Below are 15,583 nucleotides of genomic sequence, written 5' to 3' on the forward strand. Positions count from 1 at the left end.
ACTACCTGCGTCTCAATATCACCAAGACCAAGGAGATGGTGGTGAACTTTAGGAGATCTAGGCCTCATATGGAGCCAGTGATCATTAATGGAGAATGCGTGGAGCAGGTTAAGACCTACAAGTATCTGGGAGTACAGTTAAACGAGAAGCTAGACTGGACTGCCAACACAGATGCCTTGTGCAGGAAGGCACAGAGTCGACTGTACTTCCTAAGAAGGTTGGCGTCATTCAATGTCTGTAGTGAGATGCTGAAGATGTTCTATAGTCAGTTGTGGAGAGCGCCCTCTTCTTTGTGGTGGCGTGTTGGGGAGGAAGCATTAAGAAGAGGGACGCCTCACGTCTTAATAAGCTGGTAAGGAAGGCGGGCTCTGTCGTGGGCAAAGTACTGGAGAGTTTAACATCGGTAGCTGAGCGAAGGGCGCTGAGTAGGCTACGGTCAATTATGGATAACTCTGAACATCCTCTACATGGCACCATCCAGAGACAGAGAAGCAGTTTCAGCGACAGGTTACTATCGATGCAATGCTCCTCAGACAGGATGAAGAGGTCAATACTCCCCAATGCCATTAGGCTTTACAATTCTACCGCCAGGACTTAAGAACTTTTTAAAAGCTATTATTAATGCTTTTTGAGATAGTGATTTAGATGCATATCATATTTTTACTGAGTTAAGTATTGTATGTAATTAGTTTTGCTACAACAAGTGTATGGGACATTGGAAAAAAGTTGAATTTCCCCATGGGGATGAATAAAGTATCTATCTATCTATCTATCTATCTATCTATCTATCTATCTATCAATCATATGTCATCTCCTTCCAATGATTTAATATTGTACACAGCGCCACACCACTTCCTGTGCCTACTCACCTCTCTTTCAGATACACCGTACATCGTTGGACTTTCAGCTCCCAATGGCAACCACTCTTTAGGACTAGATAAAGAGTTTGTGGAGGGCTATAGTATCTGGTTATCACAATGCCATAAATACAATATAAATGTACAAGCGGTAGGCTTGTTCCACGGCTTGAGATTCTAAATTGGAGAATGGCGCTTTATTCACAAAATCCTCATAGCCCACAGTGACTGTGCACTGATCCCAGCAATGGAACCCGCCACTGCATCCCCACAGTGCACTACGTACTGATTGCAAAGCTACGAAATTGCATGTGAATAGCCTCCCCTACCCCAACTCCCACTCTTTCTGCGTCACCAGCAGACTGGGACATCTCACATCTCGCTGCCTCCGCCAGGACATTAAACTGTGAACAACTGTGGTCAGGGACTGATCTCTGGGGAACTCCAAACGCTACCTCCTCCCAGTCTGAAAATGAACCACTCATCCAGACACACACTACCGGCAGTTTATCGATCTCCAACGAAAAAGCCTAATCACCTACTCCTGAGGTTCAATACCATTGCTGACTCTGACTTTACCACCGACAGATACCAGGAGGGACATAATAATCTGAAAGTCTCTAGTCACAGCCGTGTAAATAAAATGTGATCTCAGTAGGTGTGTGGTGCATGCTCAGAATGCGAAGGAGATAGACAAACTGAGCCAGGTCACAGACTGACGAAGGGGAGCAATGATCCATTTTGATACAGAGGGAAGCAGACAGTTTAATATTGTGCCTGATGTCGGAACTGTGGCCAGTTAGAAGATAAAGTCTTGTTCCTCCAAACTGTTTTGAGCTGTGACAGTGTTTTTTTATCAGAAGGCACCATGGGGCCTAAAATTACCTCAGTTGAAATGTTGCCCTTCACCCACTGACGTGCTTTTGTAAACTTTTAGCAGTGTAGAAAAGTCAAAGGATTTGTGATTGGGAACACAACAGGAATTAATTCTTACTCTGAATAATTTCTCCTTTGGCTCCTCCCACTTCCTCCAAACCAAAGGCGTAGCCATGGGCACCGGCATGGGTCCCAGTTATGCCTACCTTTTTGTTCTCTTTGTGGAACAGTTCATTTTCCAAGCCTATATGGGCATCCGTCCCCTTGTTTTCCTTCGCTTCATAGACGACTGCATTGGCACTGCCTCCTGCACGCATGCTGAGCCCGTTGACTTCATTAACATTGCCTCCAATTTTCACCCTGCCCTCAAATTTACCTGGTCCATTTCTGACACCTCCCTCCCCTTTCTTGATCTTTTTGTCTCCATCTCTAGAGACGGCCTATCTACTGATATCTACTATAAGCCTACAGACTCTCACAGCTACCTGGACTGTATCTTCCCATCTTCCCACCCTGTCTCTTACAAAAATGTATCTTACAAAAAAGTCTATCCCCTTCTAACAATTCCTCCGTCTCCGCCGCATCTGCTCTCAGGATGAGGCTTTTCGTTCCAGGACGAAGGAGATGTCTTCCTTTTTTGAACAAAGGGGCTTCCCTTCCTCCACCATAAACTTGGGAAACAATGCTTAAAGTCTTAAACTGGTAAAGTAGAAAAGTTCAGTAATCCACGGAATAAGCGAGTGAGAGGAGAGATTTGTAAATCCACACGAACATGTAGAGAGAAGGCAGTTACGCAGAATTCCACACACATTCCACGCTGGGTCAACGAAATAACTGTCGCCGAAGATCTCATCCGTTGATTCGTTCCGAAATCCACTTCGAAATATCACCAGGTGACAGTGACAGGAATATCGTCTTCAAGTGGTTACCACAGAACACCCCGATTCCAGGTAATGGCCAACAGAAGTGATACCACGGGATACTCCAACAAATCCACACGTATGAATTATACGAAGTGACAGTCACACATCCGTTGTACACTGCGTGCCGATGATCAACCCGACCTTCTGGGCATGGAAGAGTTCCAACCCATAGCAGTGACAAGCTGAAGTTCCAACAGTCTCACTCTCTCTCTCTCTCTCTCTCTCTCTCTCTCTCTCTCTCTCTCTCTCTCTCCCCCTCTCTCCCCTCCCCCTCCGTCCCTCGCAGCTTGTCTCTGACGTCATAGTCCCGCCTCTCACAGTGAACGAACCTCAAACAACACACACAAAATGCTGGTGGAACACAGCAGGCCAGGCAGCATCTATAGGGTGAAGCACTGTCGACGTTTCGGGCCGAGACCCTTCGTCAGGACTCTGATCAGCCTCTGTCTTTAAACGAGCCAGCGGTCTTGTAACACAATGCACCTCTAAAGTCTGCCAGAAGACCAGCTTCGATGGAGCAGAGTCAGAAACCAAAGAGTTGCCAGACTGAGTCAGGGCTTTGGGGCTCCAGAGAGAGATGGGGTCTGGAGTTTACGAGGAGGAGGAGGAATCAGACCAGCAGGATGTGGCTAAAAATGAAAGATTAGAAACATTTGGAAACCGGTTGACCGAAAAAACGTGGTTAATTTCTGCAAAATACTGGTGGAAATCAACAGATCAGGCAGCAAATGTGGAGAGGAATAAATGGACAACGTTTAGGCCGACTCACTTCAGCATGCCGAGTCTGTGTACTCCTCTGCTTAGTTGCTGCCTGAACTGCAGAGCTCCTCCAGCATTGTGTGTGTGTGTGTCTCTGTATTTCCAGCAACTGCAGAATGTCTTGTCTGCATTTCTGCATTTGTAAGAGGATTTTACTTTGCCATTAGATACACGTTGATATTGATTATCTTCTTATGGGATCCGCTTTCTGCATTAAAACAGCTGCTGAGTTTTCTATACACACAGAAAAAAACTGAGGTATGGACATTGAACCAGTACATGCAGAAACTTTTAACTGCAGCGTGATTACCCGTGAAGCACCGATCAAATGCGCAGGCGTCAGGTCTGCAGCGGTCTCCGGATATCACGCATGCGCGCAGTGCACAAAAAGCCTCGGAAAATGTCGGAAGCAGGTAAGAGCGATTCTTCGTGATATAATCTTAAACTCCGACCTCGGGACAATTGCTCTGAGTTCCGAACATTACACCCCGCAATCCCGGGACAGTCCTGCCCTCTTCCATCTCTCCAGCCCCACGACCCGTACACCAGCCCCGGGGAGCTTCCGTCTGATGAGGGAATGGGAGCCGATGGATCTCTCAGACAGAGCTGAGCTCCAGCTTTCTGAATGCAAGGATTGGGAACTCGGAGAAAGGGAACAAAATCGTTTCCATCACCAGCTGAGAAAATCACCTTTGTTCTACCTGCAATTACAAACACTTATCCACTTGGCGCGTGGCCAAGTGATCTGAAGGTCACTAGTTCGAGCCTCAGCTGAGGCAGCGCGTTGTGTCCTTGAGCAATGCACTTAACAACACATTGCTCTGCGACGACACCGGTGCCAAGCTATATGGGTACTAATGCCCTTGCCTTGGACAACATCGGGGGCGTGGAGAGGGGAGACTTGCAGCATGGGCAGCTGCTGGTCTCCCATACAACCCTGCCCAGGCCTGCACCCTGGAAACCTTCCAAGGCAGAAATCCATGGTCTCATGAGACTAGCGGATGCCTATATAATCAAAAACAAGAGAAAATCTGCAGATGCTGGAATTCACAAAATGCCAGAGGAACTCAGCATTAGTACTCTTTTACATAGATTTAGCCTGGCCTGCTGAGTTCCTCCAGCATTTTGTGTGTGTTGCTTGTTCTATTTCCTCTTGCTCTGGACTTTTCTACCTGTGAGAACATGTTTTGTCCCATTTCCTCTTGGTACATAATGATATCAAACACCTTTGCCCTGGGCATCATGTAGCTTTCACATCACAAATGTGCCAGACTCCAGTGAGACAGACTATTGCCCTTCCCTTCACATTCATTGGCATTGCCATCAATGAATTCACCACCATCTATCACCTGGGGGAAGGTTCAGAGGGAATATTTATGTACAATACAAAAACTGGTGTTACCTGCATGTATTGTAGTGATGCAAAAGTTGCTGGAAATTTTGCATGTGGGAAGAAGTGGAGTGATATTTGGAAATTTGACTGTTTAAAGCGTTGCTTTGCAAGCAAATCCCATATGGATGGTGTCCAAATGCTCTGACGAGAAAATCCTTAATTATCCACTATAGGCCTGCTACATAGGTTGTGTGAGAGTGCAGATGAACTCGATCAAACCCACAGGAGATAGAAGTTCTTATTGACATTGTTAAAATGAATATCTCTCTATATAAAATTCAGTGTGCATATGCTGCTGTCACTGGGTCAAAATTGCACAGCATAAGATTTTTGCACACACTGGTCTTCACAAATCAGAAGGGACTGGTGGGAAGGTGAAGTGACCTCCAGTGTCCCTGACACCCTCACCTACAAGATGTGCACCCAGCTGCAGCTTGTAAACCTGCACTTTAAGGAGTTGGAACTGGAAATGGATGAATTCCAGATCATCCAGGATTCAGAGGGCGTGATAGGTATGACATGAAGAGAGGTGTTACACCCAGGTTGCAGGACACAGGAAACTGGGTGAAAGTCAGGAAGGGGAACGATGTTAAATAGCCATCGTAGAGTACTTTTGTGGCCATCCCCCACAACAATAAATGGACCACTTTAGAAAGTGTTGGAGGGAATTAGCTGGCAGTGGAATGTCAAAGTGGTGATACACGATTTGTTACTGAGGGGAACAGAACTAGAAGGGGACTAATAGCCTAGGGGTGAGGCTTGCTACTGCTAGTAGGGGGGGGGGTTAGAGGTTAAACTAAAGTTTCAAGGGGTATGGACCAGAATGCCAGAACAGATACTGGAGAGGGTGAATTGAATTGATTTTCTTACTTATATCCTTCATATACATGAGGAGTACAAATCTTTATGTTGCATCTACATCTAAATGTGCAATGTGCAATTTATAGTAATTTACAATAAATTGTATGTACAACAGCACAGTCAATATTACACAGAAATACAATCCTTTCAGCATTGAATTAAAGTCTGGTAGACTGGTGGAAGAAGCTGTCCCAGAGAGTTTGTTTTGACACCGGACAGATGTTGTTCAGACCTCAGACAAAGTCATCAATCAAGAGGTTGAGCATGGTGTGAAGACTGACCTGAGCTGTGTATATCACAATGCAAGAATTATCATAGGAAAGCCAGATGAGCTCAGGACAGGGAATTATGATATTGTAGCCATTACTGGGACTTGGTTGCACCCAACAGTCTGAGCGATTGAGAGGAACAAATTTGTAGTGAAATCACCGACTATGCCAAGAAACAAAGGTTGATTCAGTAAGTCATTTTAACTTTCCAAATATTGACTGAGACTCCCATAATGTAAAAGGACTAAATGGGGTAGAGTTTATCAAATATGCCCTTAATCAGCACATAGAATTCCAGACATAAAAGTATGCAAAAAGGTATTAGGAAATGATCCAGGACTAGTGACAGACATTAGTGTATGAGAACACTTTGTATCTAGTGATCATAAGGCCATGAGGTTCCAAGTAAATATGGAAAAAGAGAGGTCTGGACCATGGGTTGAGATTCGAAGTTGGAGAATGGTCAATTTTGATGGTATCAGAAAGGATCTGACAAGTGTGGCTTGGGACAGGCTGTTTTCTGGCAAAGGAGTACTTGGTAAGTGGCAGTTGTTCAGGTGAAGTTTTGGGAATGTAGAGTGTGTATGTGCTTGTTGAAATAAATGTTGAAGTGTAACTGGTGCAGGCAACATTGGTTTCCAAGAGATATTGTGTTCCTCTAAATGCCTCAGACTGTTGGGTGCTACCAAGACTCATTGATGACTATAATATCATAATTTCATGCCCTGAGTTCATTTGACTTATTTTTTAGTCGTCTTCTGTTGGTTTCTAAAAGCTTCCCAATAGTTTTTGCTCTTTTGTTTGCCCTCTCGTTGGCTCTTATGTTGGCTTTGGCTTCTTATTTTAGCCACTGTTGTGTCATCCTGCATTTCCCATGCTTCCACTTCTTTGAGATGTATCGATCACTCAGTTCCTGCATTGCTCCCAGAAACTCCAGCCATTGCTGATCCAATGTCAGTCCTAACTTTTCCCTTCCAAACAAGTTTGGCCAGCTTCTCTGTCATAGAATCATGGAGAAGTTCAGTTTGAAAACAGGTTATTTGGCCCATTGTGCCAATGCTGAAAAAAGATTTAAGCTGCCTTATGCAACTACCTGCACCGGGGCCATCACCCTCCATACCCCTACCATCCAGGCTCCCATCCAAAACTTTTTTAAATGCTGAAATTAAGCTCATTTTCACCACGTGCTAGCATCTCATACCACTCTCTCATGACCATTTCAGTAAAGATCTTTTCCAAAGGTTTCCATTAAATTTTCACCTTCCCTCTTACCCATGATCCTCTGGTTCTCATCCCACCCAACCTCAGTGGAAAACCTGCTTGCATTTACCCTCATACCCTCATAATTTTGTATACTTCCAACAAATCCTCAAAACAATGTATAATTTCCTTGTTTATGTTTAGAGTTTTTTTAGGTGTATAAGCTGTTGAGGGGCATTGATCCTGTGGATAGCCAGAGTATTATTCCCAGAGTGTTTCAGTTACTGTGGGGCCAGGCACCCATGTAGCTCAGTGGGAACAGGGAATACCAATGGACAGAGACAAACTGAGCCAGGTCACATATTGGAGATGGCAGAAATGCCCCATTCTTACAGAGACAGGAAGAGCATCAGCGATACCAGCATTGTGCCAAGTTAGAAGATGACTTCTCACTCCAACCTGGGTTGAAACTCACTGTAACAGTGTGATGCCAGATCACACCTTAGCAAATCAAGTGATTTTATCTGAAATGTTGTCCTACACCCATTGATGGATTTTATAAATCTTTTTACAGGTTAAAAATGAAAAGGAATGCAGGAATCTGCAGGAATCTTGAACACGACACACCAGTTTTGATGCCTCTGTCCAGATATTTAAGAAGTGGAGCAAGGGATTCAATCGATCATCCTTCCTACTCAGAATATGTGGAGCGATATAATCCATCATCTGACCGACTGACATACCAGTCATTTTACACAGGGGGAACCCGTTCATCTGCTCAGACAGTGTGGAGGGATACACTTGGTCATCTCAATTTAAGGTACATCAGCGAATTCACACTGGGCAAAGCTATTCAGCTATTCTGTGTGTGAGAAGGGACTCAGTCGGTCATCCCACCTGTGGACACACCAGTCAGTTCACACTGCACACAGGCTGGTCACCTGCTGAATTTGTGGGGAAGGATTCACTCAGTCATCTGACTAATGGCTCACCAGCGAGTTCACACAGCGGACAGGCCGTACACCTGCTCAGAATGTGGGAAGGGATTCATTCGGTCATCTAAACTGAAGGTACATCAGCGAGTTCACACTGGCGAGAGGCCGTTCACCTGCTCGGACTGTGGGAAGGGATTCAATGAATCATCTCAACTGAAGGTGCATCAGAGAGTTCACACTGGGGAGTGGCCATTCACCTGCTCAGTCTGTTGGAAGGGATTCACTTGTTCATCTAAACTGATGGTACATCAGCGAGTTCACACTGGGGAGAGGCCGTTCCCCTGCTTGGACTGTGGGAAGACATTCACTTGCTCATCCCAACTGAAGGTACACCAGCGAGTTCACACTGGGGAGAGGCCATTCACCTGCTCGGACTGTGGGAAGGGATTCACTTGCTCATCCCAACTGAAGGTACATCAGAGAGGTCACACAGGTGAGAGACCATTCACCTGCTCCGTCTGTGGGAAAGGATTCACTCGGTCATCCGAACTACTGGTACACCAGCGAGTTCACACTGGGGAGAGGCCGTTCACCTGCTCAGATTGTGGGAAGGGATTCACTCGGTCATCCGAACTACTGGTACACCAACGAGTTCACACCGGGGAGTGGCCTTTCACCTGCTTGGACTGTGGGAAAGGATTCACTTGCTCATCCCAACTGAAGGTACATCGACGAGTTCACACCGGGGAGCGACCATTCACCTGCTTGGACTGTGGGAAAGGATTCACTTGCTCATCCCAACTGAAGGTACATCAGAGAGTTCACACTGGGGAGCAGCCGTTCAATTGCTCGGACTGTGGGAAAGGATTCACTTGCTCATTTAAACTGATGGTACATCAGAGAGTTCACACTGGGGAGAGGCCATTCACCTGCTCAGACTGTGGGAAGGGATTCACTTGCTCATCCCAACTAAAGGTCCATCAGAGAGTTCACACTGGGGAGAGGCCGTTCACCTGCTCAGACTGTGGGAAGGGATTCACTTTGTCATCGCAGCTACTGAGGCACCAGTCAGTTCACACTGGGGAGAGGCCTTTCACCTGCTCAGACTGTGGGAAGGGATTCACTCAGTCATACACACTAAAGGCACACCAGTCAGTTCACACTGGGGAGAGGCCGTTCACCTGCTTGGACTGTGGGAAGGAATTCACTTGTTCATCTAAACTGAAGTTACATCAGCGAGTTCACACTGGAGAGAGGCCATTTACCTGCTCAGACTGTGGGAAGGGATTCACTTGTTCATCTAAGCTGAAGGTACATCAGCGAGTTCACACTGGGGAGAGGCCATTCATATGCTGAGACTGTGGGAAAGGATTCAGTCGGTCATCTTAACTACGGAGACACCAGCAATTTCACACTGGGTAGATGCCGATCACCAGCTCAGACTTTCGGAAAAGATTCTTTCAGTCAAATCAACCAAATGTGCATCATTGAGTTCACACTGGTGAGAGGCCGTTCACCTGCTGTGAATGTGGGAAGCAATTTACTCAGTCATTAAACCTCATGTAACTCTTGCTTTGGCTAGCAGTTTTATATAGGGGGTGATAGACCCCTGGCCCAGCCAAATATAAGGAATCTCGTTTGGGTGGTTGCTATGTGATGACCCCTGTTACAAATCAGTACCCCGAAATAACAAATGGTACACAATATGTGATTAAACAATTGAGCTTTATAATTCTTACTTTGACTATATCGTTAGTGAAATAAACCAAAAGAAAAGAGTAAGGGCTCACTCTCACCGTTCGAGTTTTCTCATCTCTCCCCATCAAAAGACCACGAAAATCTCTCTTTCAGACTCACAAGAAAAAGCATTGCTGTCATTGGATAGACTTGCACTCCAAACCCTTTTATCGCCCGTTGTAACCTAAACAATGCTGCTACATAGAAACCTTTACCTCAGCAGTGAAACATTACAGAGTCTTTGTGGTGGCGTGTTGGGGAGGAAGCATTAAGAAGAGGGACGCCTCACGTCTTAATAAGCTGGTAAGGAAGGCGGGCTCTGTCGTGGGCAAAGTACTGGAGAGTTTAACATCGGTAGCTGAGCGAAGGGCGCTGAGTAGGCTACGGTCAATTATGGAAAACTCTGAACATCCTCTACATAGCACCATCCAGAGACAGAGAAGCAGTTTCAGCGACAGGTTACTATCGATGCAATGCTCCTCAGACAGGATGAAGAGGTCAATACTCCCCAATGCCATCAGGCTTTACAATTCAACCGCCAGGACTTAAGAACTTTTTAAAAGCTATTATTAATGCTTTTTGAGATAGTGATTTAGATGCATATCATATTTTTTTACTGAGTTAAGTTTTGTATGTTATTAGTTTTGCTACAACAAGTGTATGGGACATTGGAAAAAAAGTTGAATTTCCCCATGGGGATGAATAAAGTATCTATCTATCTATCACTTGTGGCACACTACCTGGTTCACACTGGGGAGAAAGTTTCAATAAGCTGCATGCTGGATATTTGTCCATCACCGTTACTGAATGCAATTTCGAGAGTGACTTTCGGTGCTGAACTCTGCAATTATTGCTGCTGCTCACCACACCCAGTTCTGCACCGTGGTCACTGGACATGGGAGGAGTTTCTTCTGCTGCACATTCACTTTTAATGGGACTGGAGTTTAATGTTCTGGATCTGAGACAAACAAATCAGTTTATTTTAAACTCTGTCTCCAGTACTTGGTGAATTTATAACACACCTAGTGTGAGTCAACTCAGGCCGGCTGGACACTGCCAGGGATTCTGTTCCACGACAGTCCTTTTAAATCCTCCCCTGTTGTTCCCCTCTCGCTCTCCCTGTTGTGATGGGTTCCAAACAGTCACCACTCTGTGGGTGAAGAGGTTTCCCTTGAATTTTCTGCAGACTGAAGAAGTCGAGCTGACTGCAGTTCTGTCTGACATGTCCCTTGGCCCTCTAATTTCTGGACTGAGAAAGAATGCCATTCGTAGTTAATCTCCTTATTCAGGGCTCATTTCCACATTATGTGCAATTTTCCCTGCTTCTTAAGATAACACCACTGTCCTCCAAAGACTGAAAGCAGAATGGGAAACGAAGCAGGGTCAGAAGCCAGAGGCGGGTCTGCACAGGGCAGAGTTTGGGGCTCTGGATGATGGTTGGTGTAAGAATGTATGATCAGGAGAAGGGATTCAGCAGGACATGGCAACGAATGACACAGTAGCAACATTTGGAAGCTGATTGGCAGAGAAAATCTTTTGGTTGTCTTATAATACAAACAATAGCTGTGGTGAGGTGCTTCACTGGTCAAGGAACATTTGTGTGTTGGGAATGGTTTTATCTATTGAGCGAGTTGTTCCTGCTTATTTATCCTGTAATATTATATCCAGATAATTATTATGAATTGTCCTATCTGACATAATGTATTGATTATCATATAATGTTAGATTTTAACTCTAAAACTGGATCAGGCTTGAATTTATGGTGCCTTGATGAAGTGATGGAGGTCATTGATGAGTTTGTATTTTAAAGCAAGATGTTGGTGAATGATATTTAGAACTTCATTGTACCTGCACAAGTGATCAGATTGAGTTCAACTACTGCAGAATCCTGGAATGTGTTGGATTGTGTCTGGTTTCTCTTGGCATTTTCTGCACTTACTGCTTTGTTTTTTTATTTGTATTTCATGTATTTTTGATTTTTTTTTCATTTTGTTAACCACCTTGTCCTGTATTTCTGCAAGGAACCCCTCTGTTTGTGGGAAGAAGTCTCGAACTCTCAGTGGAGTGCTCGATGCTTCTTTGTCAACATCTGATCTGCTCAGATTGTTGGGATGTCTCCCATGGAGGGTCATACTCATTCCAATGGTTAATGCTTTCTTCCATAGTGGTAATTCATTTTTCTGAGTTGGTCTTTCATTTAAGTTTTCTGGTCTGTATTGCTTATCACGATTGCATATACACACATGGAGTGCTGAATCCTGTTCATTTTTGATGAAAATATATACTTAGTTTTATCTGACTGTTGTGTGATTTTTTTATCATGTGTGTTATATCTCTTCCTCGTTCTGTCCAAGCTGGTGTTAATCTAAGTGGGTTTGGGTGTAAATAGTCTTTTCTAATGTTTTCTAAAGTTCTTATTTATCTTTGTAAATTCTACTGATTGAAATGGGACCAAGATATCTTTGTAAAAAATAACTCAATGTCAGTGTTGATGGAAGTGTTTATTGCCTTTGTTGTGTTTGTTAACTATTGAGCTCTGACAGGTTTTTTTAAAGCCTTGAACTAAATTTTTCCAAGTTTTTCCTATTTTGCACTACTTCCTATTTTCTTTGCTTCTTGATATTCCAGATACGTGGGTATCAAGAGTCCTGATAAGGGGTCTTGGCCCAAAAATTTGATTCCCATCCTTAGATGCTGCCTGACATGCTGAGCCCCTCCAGCACTTTGTGTGTATTACTCGAGATTTCTAGCATCTTCAGGTCCTCTTGTTTCCCAGATACTTACATGTTTCTTGAAAGAACAAGCCAGGAACAAGCTGGCCATGGGGTTGTGTGGCCCTGTTGTTAAAATATTCAATAAAATCATTAGAAAGAGATGGCATAGTGTTGGGAGTTGTAGAATCTGTGGGTAGAATTAAGAAACAGCAAATGTAAAAAAAAAATCCCTGATGGGAATTGTATAGAGACCTCCAAACAGTAGTAAGTATGTGGTCCACAAATCAGAATGGGAGATAGAAAATGCCTGTCAAAAGGGCAATGTTATGGGGGATTGTCATGTAGGTGATTCGGAAAATTAGGATGGTGTTGGTCTCAAGAGGAAATACTCCTAGAATGCCTATGAGATGCTTTTTGGAGCAGCCCATGGTTGAACCCACTTGGGGATCAGCTATTCTGGATTGTGTGTTGTAATGAACTGGAATTAATTAGGTCACTCAGGTTCAAAGAACCCTCAGGGGCAAGGGATCTTAATGTGATCAAATTTCCCCGACATTAGAGAAGGAGAAGCTAAAGTCAGATGTGGAATACAGAGAATTAGAGAGGCATGAGAGAAAAAATGGTCAACATTGATTTGAGAAGAACGCAGGCAAGGTTGAAAACAGAGCAGCAATGGCTGGAATTTCTGGAAGCAATTCGGAAGGCACAGGATATACACATCACAAAGAGGAAGTAGTATTCTAAAGGTAAGGTGACAAAACTGTGGCTGATAAGAGAAACCAAAGACAACATAAAAACCAAGGAGATGGCTTAGAGCAAAAATTACTAGGAAGCTAGATGATTGGGAAGCTTTTAAGAACAAACAGAATGCAACTAAAATAATTAAGAAGGAAAAGATGGAATACATCGATGAGCTAGGCAGCAATATTAAAGGGGATAACAATTTTTTCTTCAGGTAATAGTGTAAACGAGAGGCTGCAGTGGATATCAAACCTCTGAAAAATGATGCTGGAGAGGTAGTAATGGGGTGGGGGTGGAAGGTGATGGCAGATGAACTGAATAAGTATTGTGCATCACTCTTATCTGTCGAAGACACTTGCAGGAATATGGAAGTCCCAAATGTTAGTGGTCAGAATGTTTAAAGTTATGTTACCTGGGAGATGGTTCTTGGGAAACAGATGGTCTGAAGGTAAATAGGTCACCTGGACCAGGTGGTACTCCAACCAGAGATGGCTGAAGAGATATGAATGCATTAGCAATGATCTTTCGAGAATCGTTAAGGAAATTTTCAGAAGTTTTCTGATGACTCTGCCATAGTTGGATGCATCAGCACCGCAGATGAGGCTGAGTACAGGGCTACGGTGGGAAACTTTGTCACATGGTGTGAACAGAATCATCTACAGCTTAAAGTGAAAAAGACTAAGGAGCTGGTGGTGGACCTGAGGAGAGCTAAGGCACCGGTGACCCTTGTTTCCATTCAAGGGGTCAGTGTGGACATGGTGGAGGATTACAAATACCTGGGGATATGAATTGAAAATAAACTGGACTGGTCAAAGAACACTGAGGCTGTCTACAAGAAGGGTCAGAGCCGTCTCTATATCATGAGGAGACTGAGGTCCTTTAATATCTGCCGGACGATGCCGAGGATGTTCTACGAGTCTGTAGTGGCCAGTGCTATCCTGTTTGCTGTTGTGTGCTGGGGCAGCAGGCTGAGGGTAGCAGACACCAACAAAATTAACAAACTCATTCATAAAGCCAGTTATGTTGTGGGGATGGAACTGGACTCTCTGATAGTGGAGTCTGAAAGGAGGATGCTGTCCAAGTTGCATGCCATCTTGGACAATGTCTCCCATCCACTCCATAATGTACTGGTTAAGCACAGGAGTGCATTTAGCCAGAGACTCATTCCACCGAGATGCAACACTGAGTGTCATAGGAAGTCATTCCTACCTGTGCCTATCAAACTTTACAACACCTCCCTCGGAGTGTCAGACACCCTGAGCCAATAGGCTGGTGTTGGACTAATTTCCACTTGGCATAATTTACTTATTATTATTTAAATATTTATGATTTTATATTGCTATATTTCTACACTATTCTTGGTTGGTGCGACTGTAACAAAACCAAATTTCCCTCAGGATCAATAAAGTATGTCTGTCTGTCTGTCTGTCATTGTATCCCAAGAAGTTTCTTCCTTCACTACTCCCCCTCTCTCAGTTTTTGCCCATTCTTCAAATTTGTCTGTCCTGCTGCAGTCGCATTGCTTCCCCAGCACTAATAGCGCCTCCATCTATCTTTGAATCATCCGCATACCTTGACACAAAGCCAGCAATTCCAATATCCAAATCATTGACAAATAATTTGAAAAGCAGCGGACAGACTACTGCCCCATGAAGACCACTAGTCACTGTTAGCCAACCAGAAAAGGCTCCTTTAATTCCCACTCGCTCCCTCTTGGCTGTTAGCCATTCCTCCCATCCATGCCAGTATATCTACTGATTTTTATCCTGTTAAACAGTCTCATGTGTGACACCTTATCAGATGCCTTCTGAAAACCCAAGTAAATTATATCCACTGCCTCTCGGTTGTCCATCCCGCTTATGACTTCCTCGAAGAACTCTAACAGATTTGTCAGGCAAGATTTCCCTGTACAGAAGCTATGCTGGCTTTGACTTATTTTATCATTAGTCTCCGAGTACCCCAAAACCTCATCTCTAATAATAGACTCAAACACTTCCCCAGCATGAGGTGAGGCTAACTGGACTATAATTTGCTTTCCTTTGCCTTCCTCCCTTCTCAAATAGTCGATTGTCATTTGCAATCTTCCTGTCCTCCGGGACCATGCCAGAAGCAAGTGATTCATGAACTCATCATCCGAAAATCCAAGCAAAATACATCCACTGCTTCTGCTTTATCTATCTTGCCTGTTGCTTCCTCAAAGTATTGCAAGTGATTTGTCAGACACAATTTCCTTTAAAGGTATCCTGCTGACTTTGGCCTACTTCATCATGCGTCCCCAATTACAGTACCCAAAAACACACACCCTTAATACACTCCAA

The 15,583-nt window shown here is 44.2% G+C and overlaps 1 protein-coding gene across 1 annotated transcript in view; it reads left to right on the forward strand.

Annotated features, from left to right (window-relative positions):
- The first annotated feature begins 3,772 nt into the window (after positions 1 to 3,772).
- The window catches only part of LOC140724128 (uncharacterized), a 65,880-nt gene continuing 54,069 nt past the window's right edge, over positions 3,773 to 15,583 (forward strand). The window contains 2 exon segments of the mRNA XM_073038605.1: positions 3,773 to 3,828; positions 7,713 to 9,448. Of these exon segments, the coding sequence (XP_072894706.1) occupies positions 8,122 to 9,448 (1,327 nt within the window). The 5' untranslated portion in view covers positions 3,773 to 3,828; positions 7,713 to 8,121.

The sequence above is a fragment of the Hemitrygon akajei genome, unplaced genomic scaffold, assembly GCF_048418815.1.
Source record: "Hemitrygon akajei unplaced genomic scaffold, sHemAka1.3 Scf000165, whole genome shotgun sequence".
NCBI lineage: Eukaryota > Metazoa > Chordata > Chondrichthyes > Myliobatiformes > Dasyatidae > Hemitrygon > Hemitrygon akajei.